Source organism: Elaeis guineensis, chromosome 10 (genome assembly GCF_000442705.2).
Source record: "Elaeis guineensis isolate ETL-2024a chromosome 10, EG11, whole genome shotgun sequence".
Lineage (NCBI taxonomy): Eukaryota > Viridiplantae > Streptophyta > Magnoliopsida > Arecales > Arecaceae > Elaeis > Elaeis guineensis.
The window spans coordinates 65,612,544-65,639,651 of NC_026002.2; the positions used below are offsets into that span (position 1 = coordinate 65,612,544).

Genomic DNA, 27,108 nt, shown 5'->3' on the forward strand with positions numbered 1-27,108 from the left:
TCGTTGTCTACCGAACTTTTTTTTTTACCATTGTTATTGTTGTATTCCCTTCTCCCCTTTTTTTTTTTTTGACGTCGTCCGTAGGTTACCAGTGGTTGTAATGCCGGCTCGCCTCTTTTACTCATGTGTTGAATTGTCGTTTGCCGAGCTTCTTTTCGACCTTTGTGTTGTTCGGAGGTACCCGATTGTCAACATATCGACCCATCTTTTTCGCCCGTGGCCGCAGGTTCGTCTGGGGCCACTCGGGTTTGGTGTCCCCATCAGGGCTCGAGCACGGAGGTCTGAGCTTTCATCACCTTGAGGAAGTCATCTCATCTTAGGTTTGCGTTGAAAGCTTCTGTGAAAGCCGAGGTTCTCTGCATTCTAGATGCTATTTATTTTCCATTCGTCGCCGGCGTAGTTCATCGCTTTTCCTTTTAACTTCTCTCTCCTTTTTATTTTTTGAGTGGGATTTTTTCCTCCGCTCTTGGTGGGGCTGCGGGAGTTCGGCTCCTGTAGGTGAAGTCGGGGCGAGGTCTGGCTCCCGTGGGAGTCCGAACGGAGTCTACCTGTAATTGAAGTCAGGCAAAATTTGGCTCCCGTGGGAGTCCGGGCGGAGCTTACCAGCGTTCGAAGTCGAGGACGAAGCTCGGCTTCCGTAGGAGTCCGGACGAAGTTTGCCTACAGTCGAAGTTGGAGGAGGAGTCCGGCTCCCGTAAGAGCCCGGACGGAGCTTGCCTGCAGTTGAGGTCGGAGATGGAGTCTGGTTCTCGTAGGAGTCCGGATGGAGTCTTCTTATGATCAGAGTCGAGGGCGAAGTCTGGCTCCCGCAGGAGTCCGGACGGAGTTTTATCACGAAGGGACCGCTGGGGAAGGTCTCCCTTTTTCTCATCTGGTCTTGAATGACCAGACCTTAATTGATGTCGGGGCGAGGTTCTTTCCCTATTTCTGTCGTAACAAGGTTCAGCTCTGGTTAGGACGAGGTTCGCCTCTTGTCCCTAACACGGCTGTAGGGACACACATGGGCATCGCTGGACCCCTCCCCCCATCCGATCTAAAGAGAATCGGGCCTTCGACTTTGCTCAAGTTAGGGCGAGGTTCTCCTCCTGTCCCCAACAGGGCTGTGGGGGCGCATATGGGCGTTGCAGGGCCTCTCTTCCCATCCGATCTAAAGGGAACCGGGCCTTCGACTTTGCTCAAGTTAGGGCGAGGTTCTCCTCCTGTCCCTAACAGGGCTGTGGGGGCACATATGGGCGTTGCAGGGCCTCTCCCCCCATCCGGTCTAAAGGGAATCGGACCTTCGACTTTGCTCAAGTTAGGGCGAGGTTCTCCTCCTATCCCTAACAGGACTGTGAGGGCGCATATGGGCGTTGCAGGACCTCTCCCCCCATCCGATCTAAAGAGAACCGGATCTTCGACTTTGCTCAAGTTAGGGCGAGGTTCTCCTCCTGTCCCTAACAGGACTGTGGGGGCGCATATGGGCATTGCAGGGCCTCTCCCCCCATCCGGTCTAAAGGGAACCAGGCCTTCGACTTTGCTCATGTCGGGACGAGGTTCTCCTCCTGTTCCCAACATGGCTGTGGGGGCGCATTAGGACGTTGTAAGGCCTCTCCCCCCATCCGGTCTAAAAGAACCGGGCCTTTGACTTTGCTCATGTTAGGATGAGGTTCTCCTCCTGTTTCTAACATGGCTATGGGGGCGCATTAGGGTGTTGTAAGGCCTCTCCCCCCATCCGGTCTAAAAGAACCGGGCCTTTGACTTTGCTCATGTTAGGACGAGGTTCTCCTCCTGTTCCTAACATGGCTGTGGGGGCGCATTTGGGCGTTGTAAGGCCTCTCCCCCCATCCGATCTAAAAGAACCAGGCCTTTGACTTTGCTCATGTTAGGACGAGGTTCTCCTCCTGTTCCTAACATGGCTGTGGGGGCGTATTTGAGCATTGTAAGGCCTCTCCCCCCATCCGGACTAAAAGAGCCGGACCTTTGACTTTGCGCATGTTAGGATGAGGTTCTCCTCCTGTTCCTAACATGACTGTGGGGGCGCATTAGGGCGTTGTAAGTCCTCTCCCCCCATCCGACCTTAAAATAATCGGACTTTCATTTTATCCATGTTAGGACGAGATTCTCCTCCTGTTCCTAACATGACCTTGTTTTAATTGTTTGAAGGGGTTATCCCCAGTCGTGACAAGCCCATGTTAAGTCAAAAGAAATTTTAATTTAAAGCAAAGTCGTCAGTAATACATTCACAGGCCTTTCGAGTCTCGTGGTCGTGGAAGGTCTGCTTCCCCTTGAGGTCCTCCGGCGATGGAGTTGATGATCCCGACTGGAGGCCGGTCTCCGGGTTGCTCTTCTCTCCTTGGTGGCTCAGGCTGCAGTAGGACCCTTGGCCGATCTTCTCTACCCTCATGCCGGCGTCGAATGAACCTATCGAGTCGGCCTCGCCGGATGAGCTCCTCGATCTCGTCTCGGAGCTAGATGCATTCCTCCGTGTCGTGACCGTGGTCATGATGGTAGAGGCAGAACTTGTTGGGATTGCGCTTCCCGGGGTGTGTGCGCATCCTCTCCGGCTTAGGGAGCTGCTCTCTGACCTCCATCAGCACTTGGGCTTTCGATGCGTTGAGGGGGGTATAGTTGCGGAACCTTCCCGGTGGAGAACCCCGCCGAACTCCGCGGTCCGGACTCTTCTGCCTTCGTGCCCGGGGAGGAGTATGGACACGCTTGTGCCCAGGAGGAGTTCGAGAACGTGGCCGAGCGTCTCTCGGTCCTTTTTTGACCGCGGGCTTACTCGAGTCTCCCGCCTACCGCTCTCTCGCGGTCTCCTCATCCTTCATTTTGAAGGCTTCTTCCGTTCGAGTGTACCCTTCAGCCCGAGCCAACAGATCAGCAAAATTTCTGAGATACTTCTTCTCCAGGGAGAACAAAAGATCATTTTTCTTAAGGCCGCCCTTCAGAGCGGCCATTGCTACCGATTGGTCCAAATTCCGGACCTCCAGTGCTGCGACATTGAAACTGTTGATGTAGGCCCGAATGGACTCCCCTTCCCTCTGCTTGATATTGATGAGGGACTCTGAACCCTTCCGGGGGCGCCGGCTACTGACAAAATGGGCCACGAATTGGTGGCTCATCTAATCGAAAGAAAAGATGGTACCCGACTTCAGTGTCGAGTACCAGTTTCTCGCCGCTCCCTTCAAGGTGGATGGAAAGGCTCGGCATAGATTGGCGTCGGGAGTACCATGAAGCAGCATTATCGTCCGGAAGGCTTCCAGATGATCAACTGGGTCCGAAGTCCCGTCGTAGCTTTCGAACTGGGAGAGTTTGAAGTTTGACGGGATCGGTTCCTGCATGATCATTTGAGAAAAGGGAGGGTCAGTGCAAATATCCTCACCATAAGCGGGGGGAGCGTGGCGGAGTTCTTCGATCCGCCGGTTCATCTCTTGGAGTCTTCGGTCTAGGAAATCCTCTCGACTTCGGGTCTCGAGGGTCCTCTGGCAGAATGGGGGTAGGGATCTTCCAGGGGTGGAGTCGTGATCCGATTGAGGGCTCTCCACCCTCGGGTTCATCTTTCCAGGAAAGATGGGACGGCTGGTCCAAGTGGCCCGCCCCACCGTTGGATTTTGGTGTTCCAGTGACACTCTTTCCAGGCGCACCGATGCCTGCGGCTGCTGCTGCTGCATGGCCTGCACGGCTTCAGTGAGGCCTCTGACCTGCTACGCCAGCAGATCAAATTGCTCCGCGCCGACCGCCGTCGCCGGAGGAGGAGGAGGAGGTTGGGAAACTGGAGGTGAGGCCGGAGCCTGAGATCTGACCGCGAAGGCCGTGGATCGTCGCATGAACGCCTTGCGGGGAGGCATCGAGCAAAGATCAAGTGGAGGAAGGAGGATAGGACACCGAAAAAGATGCCCAGGGGCGGTCCCGTTGAGCACTCCTTTAAGAACAAGGATACGACGAAGACACAGGCCCTCCTTCTAGCGTCAATCCTGTTGGTGCAAGAATACGCTTACGTCGGAGAAGCTGGAGTCGCGGTCACCGTCGGGACCTGCAAAAGAAGTCTAAACCGGAGGTGGGGTTGCTCCGACAAGACCCTCCGACGCTCAAGTCAGTTCTCTGCCTCAATAAGAATGGAGTGCTCGAACGAAAATTTTAGCAGAATTTCTAGGTAAAAATGAGAGCTTAGAGAATAACGTATCTGGGGTCCCCCTTTTTATAGGCGGAGGGTGCAACAGACTGATAGCGACGTCTGTAACCGTCTGGCAGTGGACTGCTTAGAGTCAGGGGGAGTTTGTTGCGAAGAGTAGTGGGGTGGAATCGTGGCTATCACCAGGACACGCCACGTGGAGTCTGTCGCGGAGAGTGGAGCGGCGTCCGTTGTCGCGACTTGCCAGAGGATGAAAGAATCACGCGGTATCCATCGCAGAAAGTGGAGCAGGATCGTGGGCATCATAGCGGTCTGCCAGGGAGTAATGGAGCCGCACGGAATCCATCGCAGGAAGTGGAGCAGAGTCATGGCCGTTACTGCGGCCCGCCAGGGAGTGCAGACCTGTCGGCTGAAGTTCGGCTGGAGTGTCTGGCGGAGAGGGGTGGTTAGCTATCCGTTTGAGAGGAGCTCGGAGTCCGGCTCCCGTAAGAGTCCGGATGAAGTCTTCCTTCGATCGAAGTTGGGGACGAGGTCCGGCTCCCGTGAGAGTCCGGACAGGTCTTCCCGCAGCCGGAGTCGGAAACGAGGTCTAGCTCCCGTAGGAGCCGGGGTGAGGTCTACCTGCACTCAAAGTCAAGGGCGAAGTCCGGCTCCCTTAGGAGTTCGGACGGAGTTTACCAGCAGTCAAAGTCGAGGGCGGAGTCCGGCTCCCGTAGGAGTCCGGGCGAAGCCTTCCAGCAGTTGAGGTCGGGGACGGAGCCTGGCTCCCGTAGGAGTCCGGGCGGAGTCTGCTTGCAGTCGAAGTTGTGGGCGGAGTCTGGCTCCCGTAGGAGTCCGGATGAGGTCTGTCTGCAGTCGGAGTCGGGGACGAGGCCCGGCTCCCGTAGGGGTCCGGGTGGAGTCTTCCTGTAATTAAAGTCAGGGGCGAAATCTGGCTCCCGTAGGAGTCCGGACGAAGCTTACCAGCAGTTGAAGTTGGTGACGGAGCCCGGCTCCCGTAGGAGTCCGGGCGGAGTCTGCTTGGCAGTTAGAGTTGTGGGCGGAGTCCGGCTCCCATAGGAGTCCGGATGAGGACTTCCTGCAATTAAAGTCAGGTGCGAAGTCCGGCTCCCATAGAAGTCCGAACGGAGCTTACCAGTAGTTGAAGTCAGGGACTGAGCCCGTCTCCCGTAGGAGTCCGGACGGAGTCTTCCTTGCAGTTGAAGTTGGGGACGGAGCCCGGCTCCCGTAGGAGTCCGGGCGGTGCTTACCAGCAGTTTGAGTTGTGGGCGGAGCCCAGCTCCCGTAGGAGTCCGGGCGGAGTCTTCCTGCAATTAAAGTCAGGTGCGAAGTCCGGCTCCCGTAGGAGTCCGGACGGAGCTTACCAGCAGTTGAAGTCGGGGACGGAGTCCGGCTCCCGTAGGAGTCCGGGCGGCGCTTACCAACAGTTGGAGTTGTGGGCGGAGCCCGGCTCCCGTAGGAGTCCGTGCGGAGTCTTCCTACAATTAAAGTCAGGTGCGAAGTCCGGCTCCCGTAGGAGCCCGGACGAAGTTCACCTGCAAGCGAAGTCGGGGGCGGAGTCCGGCTCCCGTAGGAGTCCGGACAGAATTTACCTGTAAGTGAAGTTGGTGACGGAGCCCGGCTCCCGTAGGAGTCCGGGCGGAGTCTACTGGCAGTTGGAGTTGTGGGCGGAGTCCGGCTCCCGTAGGAGTCCGGCTGGAGCCTTTCAGCAGCTGAGGTTGGGAACGAAGTTCGGCTCCCGTAGGAGTTCGGACGAAGTCTCCCTGTAGCTGGCGAGATCAGGCTCCCGTAGGAGTCCGATCAAAGTCTACTTGCAGTTGAAGTTGGTGACGGAGCCCGTCTCCCGTAGGAGTCCGGTCAAAGTCTATCTGCAGTTGAAGTTTTTGACGGAGCCCGGCTCCCGTAGGAGTCCGGGCAGAGTCTACTGGTAGTTGGAGTTGTGGGCGGAGTCCGGCTCCCGTAGGAGTCCGGCTGGAGTGTCAGCAGTTGAGGTTGGAGACGGAGCCCGGCTCCCGTGGGAGTCCGAGCGAAGTCTGCTTGCAGTCGGAGTCGGAGGAGACTCGCGAGGGTTAATCGCATTGAGAACTTCGACTGAGGGTATTTTATACCCAACAAGATGCATAGTTACATGCACATTATATTTGATGTCCATGCATGAATCCCTAATTCCTTGATGTAATAATTATCATATTTCATGTCCATAATATTAGCCCATCAGCGAATGGTTGCTCAATAATTTACGTAAGTAGTTTCATTCAAATGTCTCCTGATATGTTTTACAAATAAAGGATATTTTCCCAAAGCTTTTCAGCAATTGTGCACCCATGAAATAAGCTAATATTAATCATGTATGTCCACCGTAGCCCTTTTATAAACCACCATTATTAGCATGGTAAGATGACCGGTGGTTTGTAAGAACTCTACATGCATTGCCTTGAATTTATTCTGAAAAATCTTAAGCTCGTGATGCATTCAATTGCTCTTTGATTTAAGTCAGGTAATTCAATCAATCAATACCCACTTGAACATATATTCATCTTTCAAGATCTCAATGTGACCATATCTGTCCTGCTCTTGTATTCATTGGCATCATGATTGGATTGGAACTTACCATGACACATTACTGAAGGCCCTTTAAAATCTGATGGTTTGAAATTTTAACCTTTGTACTCTTTATATCGAGAAGAATTCTAAATGATGTCCTAATAACGAAGTGGACAATTTCATCGAACTTTATCTCTGATCATAAATTGATAACTCGCCATTACCGTAATGAGAGAGCCAAAAGGAAATAATCCTGTCGGCTTCTGTTCGACCTCCGAATTAAGTGCCAGCCAACCTCAAGATGGGGACTTGCTAACTACACGAGGCAATCGGTTGTGCACCAATGATGACACATCCAGACCAGAGCCTCGGATACATATCGATCTCAAACGGCCAATCGTATGAGCAATTAATTGGAATCTTCTCAACAAACTTCTAGAACATGGGCTAACAACTTAGTACGCAGATTTTCTATCCTAACGACCTAACAGATAATGATCTGATCTATCGGCTTACATGACAGTTTACATCTTCATTTCTATGTAAAGAGATAATAAGATGACACTTTAGAAAAGCTAATATGCTCTCTTTTTTATTATTTTCAAGTTCAAACTGATTTAGATATCGAAAAATTTTTCATCGGAGAACTCTCAATATATGTGGATTTTTTTTGTAGCTCTCTTACGATATCTCAGTTCTTAAACTATTTTTCGCTCTTGTTCACATCAGCTTCCGCCGAAATCTTGATGCAACATCTTTCATAACAGCTTGCTTCAGTATTCAGGTGATTCATGCTTGAAGATCAAAGAAAAGAAATGGCCATAAGAAGATGGCACTGAGACGTGACGGACAAGCGAAGGAAGCAACGTACAAGAATCTTACATCATTTAATATGGAGGACAGCAGGATATCGGTGCAGGCTTCTTCTTAAGATACGTTCTTTTGTGATATCTTGTGTAGATTCAAATCTTTCCAAGGGAAGCTTGAAGTCTTCAACAATCTATCCAGGATACTTTACGTTGACAAATGAAGATTTTGGCATCTAAAGGTGATTCTATTCATTGGCTAACTAAAATCTTATGTAATATTATCTAGTGGTCCATATATTCATCATTGTTTCGGAAGGCAAAAAAAAAAAAAAAAGAAGGGCAGCTGCTAGTTGTTTTTTCTTATGTCACACTTCAGAAAAATGTTGAGGGACTGCGGTTGCCGTTTTAGCAGGATACAACTTCTGTACTCATGATTGCTTCATGAAAGAGGTGTGAAAAAAGAAGAATAAGATTTGGAAGCTTTCTTGAGCACACCCATCCTCAATTACAATTATGTTGTCTCCACTGAAAAGAATAATAACAATTATGTGTTTACACTGAAAAGAATAATAACAATTATGTGTATATTAAAATCAAGGGAGACTACAGTTTGAGGATGTATGGAAGAAGGAAATTGGAAAACTTAGTTCGTTCCCTCTTGATTCCTCTAACAAAATTGCAAACCTTTTCAAAAAATTGGATGAATATTTAAAATAAAATGATGCTATCTAATTAAAGCATCAGCGGAAATGATAGGCTACATTTGTTAGCAAGAATACTAATTAGTCCACCAGCATGAAAGCTCTACCTGGTATTTGCGGTCTACCCACATTATACTATTGAGAAAATTAATTAACCATTATAATATTTTTTTCCTGACCACCATATAATTGTTTAGGTCCAATCACAGCCATCAACAGCATGCAACCAAAATTATCCCACTCCTTGTAATCATGCAATCAGGAGGGCAGTCAGGTGGGAAACGGAGCCAAAGCCGGTGCAAAACCAATAATTATTCTTATCAATCATGAGCGGGACTAGACTAGTTATAATAAAACCAAGCGGCAAGTCCACCCATGTCGGCACCGTAAACGGCAACCACGAAAACCGACCAAGCTGTTAACTTACCCAGCTCATTCCTAACTATTCCGTGGTCCCACCACTTGCCAGAGAGTAAATCCGTCGTTTTCCGCACCCAATTCTCACCTCCCTCGTCGCCCTCCGAGATGCTTCCTTCTTCCATCCATGAATGCCCACTTTTTCTAACCCCTTGTGCTAAGTCTCTAACCTAATAATAAATTATAAGAATGCTATGGGCCCCGAGCATTGAACCGCATGGAAGCTTGACTGCCACGTGTCACGTGGTCCCCTTGAATATCACCAATCATCTCATGCCACATGGCGTTAAAAAATGAGTTTAGGTGCACTGTTTGGGTCCAGAGTTTACATTAACTCATTAATTAATTAATTAATGCTAACAATCGCCAATCCCTTCCTTTAAATAACTAATATAGAGACGCACATGGATGGGATCCGTTTGGAGCTAAATCCGGAAAAGAATAAATTTAAATTACTTTTTAAAAGTTTAAATCGAAATTAAATTGATTATCTACAAAAATTATTGAAAATTAATGTGAAACGTTTGATTTGAATCATCGTGCTGATGTTCAATGAATTAGACCGAATACCCTGGAGTAAGTTTAAATATTAAAAATTTATTTTATATAGAATTGATAAGAAGGCTAAATCTTTAATAAAAAATTATTTTATATTAAAAAATTATTTTATATTAAAAAATTATAAGAAAAGATACATATAGATGTAATCAAGTTGGGGGATTGGATTTAAATATATATATTTGTTCGTATACGCATGATTGGATCGGATAAGGTTGAAACAATTTAAATCGATTTTCTAAAAATTCAAATCAAAATCAATTTTTCGAATCAAAATTAAATCAAAATTTAAAAAATAGATATAAATCCGATAAGGTCGTTTCTAACCGAGTTCACGGCCCAGCCGGATTTTTTGGCCCACCCCTGACAACTACCCTAAAGCAACCAAAAAGCTTTGTGACCGGAACGTCAACGGTCTCTCCTGGCCCCACTCACCCTTTTCCCTCCCTTCTCTCTCTTCTTCTTCTTTAGCGGGAAGGGAATCTCGCCTCCCTCCTCTCCCTTTCTCTTTTGGGGCTCCCCTCAACCCAAAACCGGCAATGGAGGTCTTCTTTACCACCAAGACGACTACGACTACTACTGCATTGCTACTATTTCTTCTACTATTGAGGTTGAGGGGTGGGCTCTTATTAGCGGCAGAGCAGGAGGGTGACCGGATCACTGAGCTCCCCGGCCAGCCCACCAATGTGGCCTTCTCCCAGTACTCCGGCTACGTGACGGTCGACCCGAGCGCCGGCCGGGCCCTCTTCTACTGGCTCGTCGAGGCCCCGCCGGCGGCCCAGCCGGCGCCACTTGTCCTCTGGCTCAACGGCGGGCCGGGCTGCTCCTCCATCGCCTACGGCGCCTCCGAGGAGCTTGGCCCCTTCCGGATTCGCCCTGATGGCTACACCCTATACCTCAATCGCCACGCTTGGAACAATGGTGATCCCAATGCCCTCCCTGCCCCCTAGTTTACGAATTCTTGAGGTGATTTGGTTTCTGTTGGATCTCAATTTTTGTTTGTTATGGTATTTGTAGTGGCGAATGTGCTCTTCTTGGAGTCGCCGGCTGGCGTTGGTTTCTCCTATTCGAATTTTTCGATGGATCTGTACACCGCTGGTGACCGGAGGACAGGTTTTACTCTCGCCTGTGATAATGATGTTTGTCAGGAGTAATGTTTCACGATTGAAACAATGTCACTGTCTTTTTCTTCTTCTCTTATTGCAGCTACGGATGCATACGTTTTTCTTGTGAATTGGTTCGAGAGGTTTCCGCAATATAAGTATCGGGAATTTTATATCGCCGGAGAGAGCTATGCAGGTGTTATTTTACTGATCAGTTTTTTTTCTTTTTTGCTCCACTTTTGTTTCTTGTGCTTTGAATCGATCTATTTGATGTCATTGGTTCGATTTCTTATCAATTATCAACTACATTTCAGGGCATTATGTTCCTCAGTTGTCTCAGGTTATCGTTCAGAAGAACAAGGACGTTCAGAATCCAATCATTAACTTCAAGGGTTTCATGGTCAATAAGAAGTTTCTGATTGCTGCTCCCCTTCTATTTCTAGAGCTTTATGAATGCAATTGGACTCGAATTTTATTTCTTTTGATGAATTGTTGTGTCAGGTGGGGAATGCTGTTACTGATGATTTCCATGACTATGTGGGCACCTTTGAGTACTGGTGGGCACATGGCCTGATCTCGGACACCACATACCATAATCTTAGGGCCACATGCAACCTCCAATCCTCTCAACACCCTTCTGCCGAGTGTGTGAAGAACCTCAACATTGCTGGTTCAGAACAAGGGAACATTGATCCATACAGCATTTACACGCGCCCCTGCAACGACAGCAGCGCACTGAAACGCAACTTAAAGGGTCGCTATGTAAGTTCTCTGCACACCTCTAGCTACCTTTTCTGGGAAAATATTCTAGATTTTGTTTGTCAATACAAATGGAGTGTCTTGCAATTTTCATCTTCCTTTTCTTCACAAAAGAAAACAAATGAAAGGCGTTTTTGGAGCATTATAATGTGACTTTAAACCGGGAACGATCAATTGATCTGCATGCCACTTTAACAATGTCGATGGACGTAAAATATGCAATGTCAATTATGCGAATATGCAATGTCAATTATGCGACTATAGTTCTTTTGATTTATTTAGATTATTTTCCCATATGGAGTGTATATTTTGGCAACTTAGATGTTTCCTAGTATGGACTATGAGAATCATTGTTGTACAATTTAAATTTAGTGCATGTTGTCAAGAGGGTGTTAGAGTTTTGACCTTTGATATATTTTCCCTGCATCTTATATCTAATTTATTCATCCTCAGCCTTGGATGTCCAGAGCCTATGATCCCTGCACTGATAGGTATGCCAAGGTGTACTACAATCGCCCAGAAGTGCAGAGGGCACTCCATGCTAATGTTACTGGGATTCGTTATGCCTGGGATACATGCAGGTTGGTTTGCTTATTCTAGAGATATAATATGATTTCTCTGTTTTTATATTTAGTGAACTTTCAAGTTAGTTTTCTTTTGTAAACTAACAGAAAAATGGTTATAAAATGCCTTGTGACAGTGATATCGTTGGAAACTACTGGGCAGATTCTCCTAGATCCATGCTTCCTATCTATCAAGAGCTAATTGCAGCTGGTGTAAGAATATGGGTGTTCAGGTATGGGCTCTCAATTAATGTATTTTATGTTATATAAATCTTTAACTATGAATTTTCCACATCATCATCTGCCTGCTGTGTAGCAATTGGGACATATAATGTGTTCTCACCTTTATTATGGAGCATGCTTTAACTTTTAGGAAGCTTGCATAAAAAAATGCCTGCTAGAACCAGCTTATATGGGGCATCAGTGGAATAAAAGTAACTTTTACTGAAAATCAAACACCAGAAAGAAAGCTCATGATGGAGGGAACAAATTGTTACTATTTCTTTATATGGTTTACCTAAAGAAAAAAAAAATAAAGACTTGTATTTTGAGCACAAAGAGAAACATATAATTTTTGTATACGTGGGTCCTGCTTTTATTGCTATTGTTTGCTACTTAAATAATATGCTGTCTAGTATTGTATTTATAGAGCTATTTATGCTGCCTAATGCTTGAAACTTCACAATATCAGGATGCGGGGGTCTCAATGTATAGAATTTTAATATCTTGCCTGACAATAAGAAAACATACTTACATCTTTTGCCTCATGTAATGTAGCATATCAACATATAAGATGTGTGGATTTGTGTACTTCCTTTTTTTTTTTTTCTTCTATTGCTTATCCAAAGACACATGTACACAAAAAACAAAAAAAGGGAGTGCCCCATTTTACGTTAGTCTATCTAGATATGAACATGAATGACACACATACATAGAGTAACCTGAAAAGAAGTACTATATTTTTGGTTAGTCTAACTAGATATGAACATGAATTATGTTAAACCGAGTGCACCTTTACCAGATTACTCAATGTTCCATGAAGTCACACTGGAGCTATCTCAGCTGCACATGTACCAGATTGCTCAATGTTCTGTAAAGTTACACTACAGCTATCTCAGCCTTATTTTTCTGATTGCAACTTCTTTTTATGCTCACAGTGTGAGGTCTGAAGTTTACCTTTTTAGTTCTTCCAGATATCCATGATCAAGTCTAAAATGCTTTGTGTTTATATTTTTTTCTTATGAATACTGGAGATGGATTAATAAAGCTGACCTAGAAAAGTAAGATAAAGCCGGCTGGTTTCAGTAATCTTTTTGGATGGTCTAGAATTTGGAATTAAAAGCTGAAAATAGGGGGAAAGAAAATTATAAAAGCATAAATTCTTTGTATGAATTATTTAAAATTAATGGTAAATACACAAATGATGAATGAAATAGTATGTTGCTTGGTGATGGATGAAGATAATTTCACAGATCTGTGGATTGTGCAAATTATTTCAAACTCATAAATTGCTCTGAGTTCCCGTTGCTGCTTCTATTTACTTGTCTCTCCACTGCACCTTTTGACAGTGGAGACACAGATGCAGTAGTGCCTGTGACCGCAACTAGATATTCGATCGACGCTCTCGAGCTCCCAACCCTTCGCAGATGGTATCCATGGTATGACCATGGAAAGGTTAGTCCAAGAAAGCCATCTTCAGAATGGCCATCCTAGGCCAATAATCAAACTGGAGGTTTCCATTTCAGAGCTAATTGCTCTCCTTTTCCTTTTTTTTTGTTATTCCTATCCTTTGTCTTTTTCATGTGATAGGTGGGTGGCTGGAGTCAAGTATATAAAGGTCTTACCTTTGTAACCATCACCGGAGCAGGACATGAGGTTCCACTTCATCGCCCTCGACAGGCTCTGATACTATTCAGGCATTTCTTGCAGAATAAGCCCATGCCTAGCTAACCTCTTAGAGCAAGATAGTCGCACCGGCAAGAAAAGAGATAAGCTTTTAGATAAAGGAAAATTATTATCGTATAGTGCATTTGAATTATTTTTTAATTTGACTTCGCAATTCTTCCAGAAATATTAGAATTTATTTTTATCAGCCAATGTTCCATACCAGTTGTATGAATCAAGGCTGACCACCAATAAAGAACAGTGGAGCCAATATCATGTGCAGTTTTTATTTTATTGCATATGTATTTATTAAGCAAGTCTGAAGAACATCCATCGTGTTCTGTGCCACTGTATGCAAGTACCTCCATTTATACCTGTCTACTGCTTTGAATTCAAGCCTGAAATGACTTCAGAACAAAATATTCCTTGCCGTCCAGAAATGCTTTTACTTGAATTGTTGCGGATTCCACTGAGGGAGCGTTTGATTCGTAATCAAAATTAAAATAAAAATTAAAATAAAAATAATTAAATTTTTTAAAATATTTAATTTATAATTGAAATTAAAATTTAAATAAAAAATTAAATTCATATAAGAGAATAAAAATTGAGTTTTATATAGATTGATCTATTCCCATTTCATTCTTGAATCGGAATCGCAATGAAACTTCTTTCAACCATTCCGATTTTGATTTTAGATTCCCACTTTCTCCAATCAAATACCTCCTAAATTTATTGAATCAAGACATTCAGAATCAAATAATTCCACCAACATTCCACTAAATGTATATATATCAATCATCAATTTATCATATGTGAAGAATATTCACTATTAGTCCCCAATTAATTTTCAGGAATGTGCTTGTCTTCAACTCCAGTTAGAAATTTAGGTTGTATTTGGTTAATTATTAAAAAAATATTTTTTTTATTTTTAAATTTTTGAAAAATAAAAATTAAAAAGTAATATTTGATAACATCATTAAAAATTAAAAATTAAAATCAAAAAAATTAAAATAATTATTTTATATGTAAAATATATTTCTTTTACTTTTCAAAAATTACTTTTCAGCTTTTTTTTTGCTCCCACACCTCGAAAACATCGAACCAAAAAGTTTCCTTTCTCCTTCCCTTCCTAATCTTTCTCTTTTATCGAGCCTGCCGTCCCTAAAACGTAATTATCAAATATATTTTTTATTTTTTTATTTTTACTTAATAATAAAAATAAAAAAAATAAAAAAATATTTTTTAAAAATTAAAAATTAAAAAATATAACCAAACGCACTCTTAACGATCACACCATAACTAGAGCTCATATTTGTTCCCTTGCACATCCTTAATGGTCTGATTGACCTTATTATGCATTCCCATTCAGTGGAGAGGTCTAAGTTATTAACTACTGTATTTGATTGGAAATCATTTCTTAGCTGAGGATGGTAATGCAGGTGAAGGAAGCAATGGTAAATAGTGGGAAGCAAGAAATCCTGTAAACCAGTGAGACAAATTGCTATGGCTAAGGCGCCCGGTAATAACGTTCTGGGTTGGAAGACGGGAATTATAATTTTATGGTAACTAAACGAATATACATGCTGTAAGCTTTTTGTGCGGTGTCTGCTGATTGAGTTGCCTTAGGTTTTCGACAAAAATATATAATGGCACAAATATAAATATCTGCGGAAGCACATCTATCAATCAAATTTTGAGTGAACCCTTGCGAGGACTTTCCCTGCCACAAAAATATACGTATTTGCTGCGAGCAACACAGAACCCGTTGCGGCCAATTTTCTCATCGTCTGATCACCAAAAACGAGCACCTACAAAAAAAATTTACACTGATCGAAGGTGACTCCGATGAAGACCCTCCAACGGTCAAGTCAGAGAGGAGACTAGGCAACAGTATAAAGAAATCAAAGAGCTCAAGAGGAGAGAGTGAGAACGAGAGCTAGAGAGGGAGAGCTCGAGAGTTTCGAAAAGACCTCCTCCAGTACTGTTGCCTTCTCCATTTTATAGTAGAGCGCGGCATGGCACCGTCATTAATGGCGCAGACAATGTGAGGAGTTGTCAAATCGCCGGAGACTGTCAGAGTCGCCGTGGACTGTCAAATCGCCGCGGGTTGTCAGAATCAACCCATGTCTTTGGCAGGACAATGTTCCAGGGCGGTCACACAGCACGTCCTTGATAGGACAGCAGCCCATAACGGTCGTACGGCATTTGGGAGGGCTGGCCGATCATACGTCGGTATTCGGCTGCCGGGACGTCGGATGATGACCCAGAGGCACCGTCGGTTGGTCTGGTATCTTGCTTAAGTCGGACGTCGGCTGCCACCCCCGACAGTGAGTCGGTAATATGGGTTCGACCGCTCGGTCGGTCGGGAACAGCATAGGTCGGTTCGGCCGACACACCTTCGGTCGGATATTGTCGGCAGCCGTCTGTCGGGGTCGTCGGTCGGAGTCATCCGTCGGGGTCATCCATCGGTCGTCGGTCGGGGTCGTCCGTTGGGGTCGTCGGTCGGGGTCGTCCATCGGGGTCGTCCATCAGAGTCGTCCGTCGGGATCGTCCGTCAGAGTCGTCCATCGGGGTCGGTCGGGGTCGTCCGTCGGAATCATCCGTCGGCGTCGTCCGTCGGAGTCGTCCGTCAGGATCGTCCGTCGGAGTCGTCCGTCAGTCGTCGGTCGGGGTCGTCCGTCGGAGTCGTCCGTCGGGGTCGTCCGTCGGAGTTGTCCATCGGGGTCGGTCGGGGTCGTCCGTCAGAGTCGTCGGTCGGGGTCGTCCATCGGTCGTCAGTCGGGGTCGTCCGTCAGTATATCCCAACAGTTGCCCCCTCCACTCCTGAGTCCGATGTCGTGTTGGCTCGCGTGAACATGTGGGCGACGGCTTCGGACGAAAGGAGTGGTTTTCCGTCACGTCTTGCCCCGACTCTGGAGATCGCATCAACGAACGATCCGATGTCGGTCGTCTCGACAGTAGGTCGAGCATGCACGTCGGGTCGGAGGTCGGCCAACCTCCGAACGTTGCTCGTCGACACGATCATTCTGCAGAGTCTGATAGTCGAGTAGCGTCCGACGTATTCGAATAGGATAACAATGGCAAGTCGAAAATCCATTGTCCGGCCTTTGGTTGGGCATGCACGTCGGGACGTATGATAAACGATGGCAAGCCGAATATCCTTCGATCGGTCGTGACCGGGTTGGTATGTCGCAAGTCAAATATCCATCGACGTAGCATGTCGAGTCGTATGATAGACGGTGGCAAGCCGAATATCCTTCGACCGGTCGTGACCGGGTCGGTATGTCGCAAGTCGAATACCCGTTGCCCAGACCTTGGTCGGGCGGGTATGTCACGGTTGTCTTGGCATTTTGCCCTTTCTTAGTCGAAGCTAAGTTGGCAAGTTAGCCAGCCGCATTGGTCGAAGCCCTTTTGCCTTCAGAGGTGGGGGCCGTCGTAGATGTTCCATCCCTTCGATCTTCACCATAGAATTCGATGTGTCGTCGGCGTTCGAGACGTAGATTGTGCCGTTGGTTTGACGATCGACGATTAGTTCGACGACGGAGTCATAGATTCGGCGATCGGCGATCAGTTCGGCGACGGAGTCGTAGATTCATCGATCGACGATCGAGCCGTTGGTTTGGCGATCGACAATCAGTTCGACGATGGAGTCGTAGATTCGACGATCAATGATCGAGCCGTTGGTTCGGCAATCGACGATCAGTTCGGCAATGGAGTCGTAGATTCGACGATCAACGATCGAGCCATTGGTTCGGCGATCGGCGATCAGTTCGGCGACGGAGTCGTAGATTCGGCGATCAACGATCGAGCTATTGGATCGACGATCAGACCACGTTGGTCGAGGCATTTTGCCTTCAAAGGCAGAGGTCGTCGCAGATATTCCACTCCTTCGATCTCCGTCGTAGAATCTGCGCACGAGGAGCGGAGAGAGGGGTGTAGGAGTCATACCTGCGATGCATTGGTCTCGGACTCCGTCATCGGGATAAGACCCGTCTATCGGTGGGGGGCCTGCTGGGTTCAGCAGGGTCCCGACCCTTCCTCCGCTTCTCCTTCGGGCCCTTGGGCTCGGCCAGGCGCCAGTCGGAAGCTCCTTCGTCTGCGCGCATGTACTTGTACACATGCTCAAGTAATTCAGCGTACGTTCGGGGGAGGGTCTTGTCCAAAGAGTATGTGAACCGGGATGCCCTCAGCCCTCGCTTCATGGCCGAGATGGCCATGTCTTCATTGAGGTCCCGAACCTCAAGCGTAGCCGCGTTGAATCACGCCACGAAGTGTCGGAGCGTCTTGTTTTCTCCTTGTTTGAGGGAAAAGAGGCTGTCCGAGGTTCGTGGCGGCTTCCGGCTGGTGCTGAAGTGGGCCACGAAAGAGTGCTCGAGCTATCCAAAGGAGTGGATACTTTCTGATCGAAGACCGGAGTACCAGGTCCTGGCAGCTTTGCGGAGCGTGGCGGGGAAGCCGATGCAAAGAAGAGCGTCGGTTGCCCCTTGAATCGTCATGAGAGCCTTGTAGCTCTCCAAGTGGTCGACTGGGTCGGTGGAGCCGTCGTAAGGCTCCACGTATGGCATCTTGAACCGACCGGAGATCGGTTCATCGAGGATAAGTCGGGAGAGAGGCTGGGCGGTTTGGAAGTCGACGTCATTCGAGGACTTCTGTCCGTCCACCTGCAGCTTGGCGAGCCGACGGTCGATTTCTTCGAACCTGCGTTCGTAGTCGTCGATCCGTCGGTGCTGAGAGACCCCAGGGGTGGAGTCTCCCGATGAGTCCGAGAGAGAGGCGGACGGTGTCCGCGACCGCTTCTCCTTCCTCGCCCGCTCCAGCTGGGAGGGAGAGGGCCGTCGAGACCGATGGGTGTCACACCGCGGCCGCCCCTCCTCCTCTCGGTGGGAGCGCTGTGGCAGGTGCTCCCGAGGGGGCGACGGAGACCGACGCGGGCGTCGGCGGCTGCTCTTGGAGGGCATCGGATGTGCCGTCGGTTGCTCGACCGGTGAGGGCGACGATCGGGCCGGTTGTTGCTGAAGACTTTTGACCGCATCTGTCAGCACGGTCATCTGCCGCACGATCGCCGCGATCTGTGCCTCCGTGGTCACCGCAGGATGCGGAGAGCTAGGTTCTGCCATGGAAGGCGGAGGAGAGGCCTCTTCCCGGCGGGAAGAGCGCCTCGCCGATCCAGTGATCCTCGATCGCTGAGCTCTTATCTTGGTCATCTTGGATTCCGTGGGGGCTATAATCCCTGGTGCTGTTGATCCGCCCCCCTACCTGGTGCGCCAATCTGTTGCGGCCAATCCCCTCGTCGCCTGGTCGCCGGGAACGAGCGCCTGCAAAAGAAAGTCCGTACTGACCGGAGGTGGCTCCGGCGGGGACCCTCCGACGGTCAAGTCAGAGAGGAGACTAGGCAACAGTGAAAAGAAAACAAGGAGCTCAACGAGAGAGAGCGAGAGCTAGAGAGGAGGGGTTCAGGGGTTTCGAATGGACCTCTAGCACTGTTGCCTTCCCCGATATATATAGTGGAGCATGGTATGGCACCGTCATTAATGGCACAGACAATGGGAGGAGTTGTCAAATCGTCGGAGGCTGTCAGAATCATCGTGGACTGTCAAATCACCGCGGGTTGTCAGAATCAACCCATGTCCTTGGCAGGACAATGTTCCAGGGTGGTCACACAGCACGTCCTTGACAGGACAGCAGCCCATAGCGGTCGTACGGTATTTGGGAGGGCTGGCCGATCATACGTCGGTATTCGGCTGCCGGAACGTCGGGTGATGACCCGGAGGCACCGTCAGCTGGTCTGGTATCTTGCTTAAGTCGGACGTCGGCTGCCACCCCCGACAGTGAGTCGGTAATGAGTTCGACCCTCGGTCGGTCGGGAACAGCATGGGTCGGTTCGACCGACACACCTTCGGTCGGATATTGTCGGCAGCCGTCTGTCGGGGTCGTCGGTCGGAGTCGTCCATCGGGGTCATCCATCGGTCGTCGGTCGGGGTCGTCCGTCGGAGTCGTCCGTCGGGGTCGTCCGTCGGAGTCATCCGTCAGGGACGTCCGTCGGAGTCGTCTGTCGGGGTCGTCCGTCAGAGTCATCCATCGGGGTCGGTCGGGGTCGTCCGTCGGAGTCGTCCGTCGGGGTCGTCCGTCGGAGTCGTCCGTCGGTCGTCGGTCGGGATCGTCCGTCAAGATCGGTCGGGGTCGTCCGTCAGAATCGTCCGTCGGGGTCGGTCGGGGTCGTTCGTCGGAGTCGTCCGTCGGGATCGTTCGGGGTCGGTCAGGGTCGTCCGTCGGTCGTCGGTCGGGGTCGTCCGTCGGTATATCCCAACAGAACCTCATCTAAATTGATCGGCTAAAGTGTGGAAGTATCCAATTGGAATGAACATGTAAGCAGCAATATTCATCAAAATCTACAGAAAAGGTTAAACTATGATAAGGGGAGTTCTGCAACTATTGAAAAGATAGCATTATGGATGGTCATTGGTGGTATTTGTAGAAATAGTTTGCCCTCTTACTGTATTCAATCTATAAACAACAAAATAAACATTTTCCTAAAACTGATGTAATTCATATATTGCATAAGTATATTCTTGTGAAATCTAGGACCTGTTAAAGATATATTGGCATGCAATATTTCTTTACAAGGTTAACTTGCAGCCAAATTTGCATAATATCCCTCGTAGAGGAAGGTGATGAAGTGGCGAGAAGCATGTTTCCTTTTCTTTGTCTCGGTGACAATTCTTTGCTTATTTTTCTATCTTATATAGCAATTGAAAATTGGTGTAATACTTGGAAACAGAAGGAAAGGATCACCCAATATTAGAGCATTCCTGCAATGACTGTGATTGATGTTATGCATGTGGTGTAGGATATAATTTTTCATACTCAAAAATAGATATTGCACCTATGATGTAAGAATTTTTAAAGATTTTTTATTTTTTATTTTTAAAAATACTCTTTCTTCATCTTATTTTTCAAATTATCGTTCACGTTGAAATCGCCAGTTGAACCGGCGATTTCACGAGTACCTTGGCACTGATGTGTTTTTCTTTTTTTTTTTGGACGAATAGAGGGGGCAGTGGAGAACCCACCGGAGGTCGGAGGGGAGGGGGCGTGCGGGGGGTGAGAGAGGGCGGAGGGGGTTGTGGAGGGTGAGGGCATTTTTATGTTCGCACAGATGGTCGCCGGGGCCCGAGGGAAGGGAATGAGTGGTGGTAGCATGAAGTTGGGGGTGGACGGTAAGTGTGGCACGGACGGCGGTGAGGTGAGGCCGCGATGGGTGCCTTGCGAGGGGAGAAGAAGGCGGCTATGGTAGCGAGGCAGAATTGGTGTGAGGCCACAGTGGATGGCGCGGATGACTGCGGTGGGGTGGGGCCATGAGTGGCATGCCGAAGAGGGGTGGGTGCAGGTCGATCGCCGGTAAAAGAAGGTCGGTCGAGGGGTGGGAGGAAGGAAAGGAAGAAACGAGAGGAGAAAAAAAAAGAAAAAAAAATAAATAATAAAATATTATTATTATTATTTTTATGAATAATAAAATATTATTATTTGATTAATAATAATTTATTATTATTATTTGATTAATAATATTATTTTAAAATATATTTATCATAAAAATCAATAAATATAAATTATAAAAGAAAAATATTATAAGAGAAAAATAAATTAAAATTGTATTACACAATCGAGGGCACGAGTGAGGGCTTCGCCAGGATCAGAGAGGGAGGGGAGGGAAGGTGAAAAAATAATATTTTTATTATTAAAGTACTATTATTTGATTAATAATAAAATATTATTATTTGCTTAATAGTAAAATATTATTATTTGATTAATAATAAAATATTATTATTTGATTAATAGTAAAATATTATTATTTTATTAATAAAAATATTATTATTTGATTAATAAAAATATTATTTTTATTTAGTAATAATTATTATTTTTTATTAATAATTAATTATCATTATTTGATTAATAATAAAATATTATTATTTGAGGGGACATCCTTCTCACGCTACTGCCCCCCCCCCCAACCTCTCTGCCCTGGTGAAGCCCAAGCTTGCACCCTACTCTGCGCGAACACAAAACCATCCAAAATAGCGATCCTTCGCACAATCACCGCTCCTCCACGTCCATCCATATATTTTTTAAAATTATTTTTAAAAAATAATATTTTTTATTATATAAATTTTCATTCCCACCCATATATTTTATTATTTTTTCAAAAAAATTAAACTATATATTTTTTAAAAATAATTTGAAAAAAATGAATATGTGAGTGCGGAGGAGCGGCAGCTGGATAGAGGAGCGGCAGCTGGGCGGAGGAGCGGCGGATGGCGCCGAAGGGGGGTGGGTGTTCGGCACGAAGCCACAGGAGAAGGAAGAAATGAAAAAAATAGATTTCTAAAATAATAATAAAATATTATTTTTAAAAAATGATTTTGAAAAATGCATGGGGGATTGCTCTTTTTATAAATTATATTTTATAATTATTTTTTTAATTTTTTATTTTTTTAAAATAATATTTTATAATTATATAAATTGATATTTCAAAATTTTTTAAAATTAATATTTTATAATTATTTTTAAATTTTTTTTAAAAAATATTTTATCATTATTTTAAAATTTATTTTTATTACAAAAAATCTTCTATTTTAAAATTTTTTAATAATTTATTATTAATTTTATTATTTTTAATACTTATATTATTTTTATTATTTTTATTTTTATTTATTTATTTTTTCTTTCTCCCACACGCCACCCCCCTACCTCCAACTATTCCATGCACCCTATCCCTCCAGTACCACGTCGCATCTCCAACGTCGCTCCCTGGCTTTCTGACTGTTTGTGCCACCACCTGCATCTCCCCTTGGCCTCCCGACAAACCCACACCCCGTGCTCTCTGGGGCAACCTCCATCGTCGCCCTCATCCAATCCCCGCAAACCCACCCCCGCCCACCCACACCACCCCCGACTGCCCGCACCACCTCCGACCGCATGCGGCTTTGCTGCCCTCACCCAATGTGGCTCCTCTACATACACAGAAAAAAAAAAAAAAAAAAAAATTGGATTAGCGATTTCACTAAAATGATCGGTGCAAGTGATAATTTTTATAAAATCATATGTCCAAGTGATGATTTCAATTTTGCCCGTGTCATCTAGCCAGCTAGATTCGAGGTGGGCTTGGATGGGCCATAAAATTACTGCTTGAAGTGACAAATTCAAAAATAAATTCCGAATGACTGTATTTTTAAAAATTATTTAATAAAAATTAATAAAAAAATTCATAATTTTTCCCTTTATAACCGTATACCTTAATAAAGCTTCTACAGGTAGCGATGCACTTTCTTGCGCCGTGAAGGCAGCCGAACTATTGCGTGTCAGATCAGGCGGCATCACAGGCCTGAATCCCCCCTTTCCGTTGTACCTCTTTTTCACCCATCCATTCCTTCCACGCAATAAACACCTCTCCCGTACCGAAACGTGGACGCACTCGAAATCACCACTCTCCACTTACCGTGCTCCGCCGGACCAGCCGAACATATCTCACAGGATAGATCCTAAACCCTCATTTGACCGGCCGGACACGGTGCGCTTGTCAGGATCTCTTCGATCTCTTTCTTTCGACATCGCTCACGAAATTTATTGGTGTTCCTTTGAATCTCTTTCTGTCGATTGGCGATGGCGAGGGGAAGCTCGCAGTCGCAGACGTCGTCGTCCGCCGGGGGCGCGGCACGGCCGATGACGGTGGGAGCACGGGGAACGCCAGCTGCGGCAGCAGGAATGCGGCGACGGAGGCTGGGTGGCGGCGGAGGGGGCTCCGCCGGAGGAGGATTCGGCGGCGGGGCCGCGGGGAGCAACATGCTGAGGTTCTACACCGACGACGCACCCGGGCTCAAGATGACGCCTACCGTCGTGCTGGTGATGAGCCTCTGCTTCATCGGCTTTGTCACTGCGCTCCACGTCTTCGGAAAGCTCTACCGCTACAGATCCTCCGCAACCGGGGGTTCTTGATCGAGGGGCACACGCCCACGCCTCTGTAAAAGATCGAGGTCTTTGCTCTGTTTTCTTGCTGGAAATTGTCTTTGCTTTAGTTGGAACTTTTTTGATCTTAGGGTTAGAAAGAAGAGTGCTTGAGATTGTGCTTGTTTTTTCTTCCCAAATGAATGAATTGTGATCTTTCTGCTTAATCTGCTACCTTTCTCGTCGATCCATCTATTTGATCGGTTTAGTAACTTCATCGGTTTAGGAATCTGCTATTCTTAATATACTCAGGTTGATGTTTTATTTCCTCGAAATGAAAAGAGGACTGTTTTTTGTTGGAAGATAGAATAGCATTTAGTTAGGATTTAATAGATAAAATGTAAACTTTAAATGGATTTAATGGGCTCGGTGTGATTTTTCTTTTCTTTTTGTTTTTGCTTTTTCCCCTTAAAATCAGACAGCAAGTAAACCTACCAGGAAAGCTTAGTAACGATCGCTTAAGATTAATCACGCTGGATGAAACAGTGCTAGTGATACTGTTCAAGCTTTCAGGCCTAAAATATGCGTATCCTGCTCTAATATCAGTTGAGTCAGTGATCTGCGTTGCCTTTGTCATCCTTTCCCTTATCCATAATGCAGTTCTTAGGGGCATCTGCTGCCCTTCTGAAAAATATAGAGGGATTTCTTGATTGATATGTTAGCTGATATAGACGTGTTTCCACCTTTTATTCATTAATTTGGCCAGAATAATTTTAATTTCATTGCCGTCTATACACTTTAGAATCATGAAGCTTATTGTTATGAAAATTGTTCTCCAAGCTGCTGATTGCCAACTATGAATGGCATGGCAGTGAGACTAAGAGGAAAAATAAAAAAGAATAAACAAGACCATCAATAGCTTTGTGAAGTGCGTAGAGGATAGTGCAATGGAACATGTCTGAAGAATGAGATTGACACTAAGGCCATTTTTGGTGAAAAGTGAAATATGAAAAAAAAAAGGAATTAAGTATGCCTAGATTTGAGAAATTGTACCTAGAAGATTGATAGATGGTTATGCCAGATTGCAATTTTCTTTCCATCATCTTTGCAGCATATTTCATATAGAGCCTAAGGAGCTTAGAACTTTCTCTTTTAGAAAGGAGAGGGTTAAATAAGTACAGGAGCAACTGAGCCATATATTGAAGAAAGGCTACGTTAACTGTTTATCAACCAGCAGTTCTGGTTCGAGTCCTGGGTTGTGGATTCCCAAGTACTAGGATCTAGGTAATTATAGTACGGATGGATTTTCCTTCCTTTCTCTCAAAAACTTATAGGCAACAACCAAATGTTAAACAATGGTGTGCATTATATTTGGATATGGTAGCTGAGGATCCAAGAGTGCTGCCATAGGGGCATGCAGCTACTTGGTTTGACATAGGTAGGGCCCTATTTTTAACAATTTTAGCAAGAGAATTAAATGTGTGCAACTGTTCTTCTCTTTGTGAGTAGGAGAACGAACTGCCTCTCATTTGCTTCTTTGTTACCGCTTCATCTTGTAGCTCTGTGTAGTGCAATGTCGAAATACAGTTTCTCCCTTTTTCACCTGCACTACTGGAGAATTGGAACATTGATAATGAGATTCTGTCTAATTTCAGCATGAGAAATTCTTGGGTGCTTATCTTGCATGCTGACTAATTTTAACTGAAGAAGCAGGAAAAAAAAAAAAGCAAATTTTTTTGAGCTTCTAGGAAACTAGACAAAAGGAATTGAGGATCTATTATTTAGTCCCCATCTTTGTTTTTCCTTGTTACTTTAAATATTACTATGCTTTCCACTTCATGTTGACAAGATCTATAATTACAGTATGCTTCCCAATAAAGCTCTTCTTTTTTCACCTTTCTTCTTGTATCTCTTTCCATCCCCCCCCCCCCAACCCCAAAACTTTTAATATTCTTTAATCTTTCTTTCTTTCTTTCTTTTTAATTTTTTTCATTTGTTTCTTTGCTTGGAAGGAATTTTTTTTCAGGACTAGGCCCAATGTCCATAATCAACATACTCATTTATCTTGAAATCTACATGGTCCTTTGGAAAAACATACTAGCTAGTTGCTAGGATTTATCCTGTAAAAATTCTTATTTCGCATCTATTTCATTTATTTTTCCAGATGGTTTCTCTTCAAGTCCTATATCAGGAAAAATTGCCAATTACAGCTTGTTTTATACTAAATGTTAGTTTTGATGTCTAGTAATTATTCTGCTTTAGTTATACATAGATAGTAATTATTGTGCTTTAATTATGTGTTATTAATATTGAATGCATCTCATAGTATTTCAAAGCTTATTAGTTATGGTTTATGCATGGTGTTTTCTAAAGCTTGTAAAAGTATTATTTGTCTTTTAAAAAGTTGTAAGTATTAATGCAGTTGGGTGTGTGTGCTCATCTTGTCTCTATTGCGGGTAAGAAATGTAGTAAAAAAATTGGAATGAAATTCGTACTATAGTTTCTTTGAATCTAGTGGTGGATTCTACTTGATGTCTCTGGTTTCCTATTTGCTTCTCCTTTATCTCGATCTCTTTCCCTTCTTTTACTTAACCTGCCAACCATTTCCTGTCTCACTACTGAGAGTTGAAATCAAGTGGTTATGAGGGAAGAGGAAGGGACAATATATACGTGGCTTTATTCCATAAGTGCAAATAATAGGAGAGGCAACCGCCTCCACATGATCAAATTATGGAGGAGGAGTTGCTTGAGCGTATTAAAGAATATTAATTTGCTATTACTGGAAGCTTATTTACAACCATAGAGGAAGATGATATAAGATATATGATGGGCTTTTTATCTAATTGTGATATAAATTATTGTGTGGATGTATTTGAGGTGAAGGAGATTCAAGAGCCAGCAAAATTAGCTAGCAAAGGACCTTTGGGCCTAGATGGCTACCCGCTTGTATGCCGTAATATCCTTGGTGGCTTCAAACATTTTGCTTAGCAAGTTTCATGCAAAAGAGTTGTTCAACTTATCCCTGTTTTTCTGCTTTAGGGAGAATTGTAAAATTTAGTTAAAGGTTTAGTCAACTGATTTGGTAAAATCCATACAGTAAGCTTGTTCGGTAGCCTAAAATTTATGTGATCTCCAAATAAAGCTACAAGTTGGATTTTTGAGAGAATTTAGGATCCAGTTTCTCATTTTGAAGTTATGGTTGCTTGCCTTTTTTGTAACCAGCATCAAAAGATTGGATGTTGCATTCCGTCTGCTAGATTTTAAACTTGAATATGGTACTCTGCTTTCTTTTAGTGGTGAGCAAGGTCTGAGGCAGTGCATCCAACTGTCTTTTCTTCTCATTTTTACTCATTGCAGTATTAAGTAGCATGCTGCAAAGTGATTGCCCTTAATTGAACCCTAAATTTCTTCCATTAACACAATGTGTCAAAATTTTTCATTACCAAAGTGAATAATAGTGAGATTTTGGAAACTAGGTGAACGCTGGATGAGTTAAAAAAAAGTTCCTGGATACCAATTATAATAAATGAGGGAGGTGATTGCACCACTTATCATTAAGTTGAACTGTTAACTTTTTTAAGTCATATTATTAACAAATGATAAATGGTAGTGGAACAATAATTTTCTCAGTAAATTGGTAACAAGATTAATTAAATAAGAAAACAGAGAGCAACAAGATAAATGTATTGGCATTGATTAGGCAAGGATGGTAGAAGAAAT

At 45.1% G+C, this 27,108-nt stretch overlaps 2 protein-coding genes across 2 annotated transcripts; both read left to right on the plus strand.

Moving 5' to 3' along the window:
• Positions 1–9,601: 9,601 nt before the first annotated feature.
• Positions 9,602–13,778, plus strand: LOC105035120 (serine carboxypeptidase-like 27). The gene is made up of 9 exons (XM_010910542.2): positions 9,602–10,061; positions 10,158–10,253; positions 10,347–10,439; positions 10,558–10,643; positions 10,745–11,005; positions 11,456–11,583; positions 11,703–11,798; positions 13,134–13,239; positions 13,375–13,778. The coding sequence occupies exons 1-9, from the start codon at positions 9,680–9,682 to the stop codon at positions 13,513–13,515; spliced, it is 1,389 nt and encodes a 462-aa protein (XP_010908844.1). The 5' UTR covers positions 9,602–9,679; the 3' UTR covers positions 13,516–13,778.
• Positions 13,779–22,991: 9,213 nt separating this feature from the next.
• On the plus strand, positions 22,992–23,615 carry LOC105035121 (uncharacterized). Its single transcript, XM_010910543.4, has one exon. The coding sequence runs from the start codon at positions 23,107–23,109 to the stop codon at positions 23,437–23,439; it is 333 nt and encodes a 110-aa protein (XP_010908845.1). The 5' UTR covers positions 22,992–23,106; the 3' UTR covers positions 23,440–23,615.
• The last annotated feature ends 3,493 nt before the right edge of the window (positions 23,616–27,108 follow it).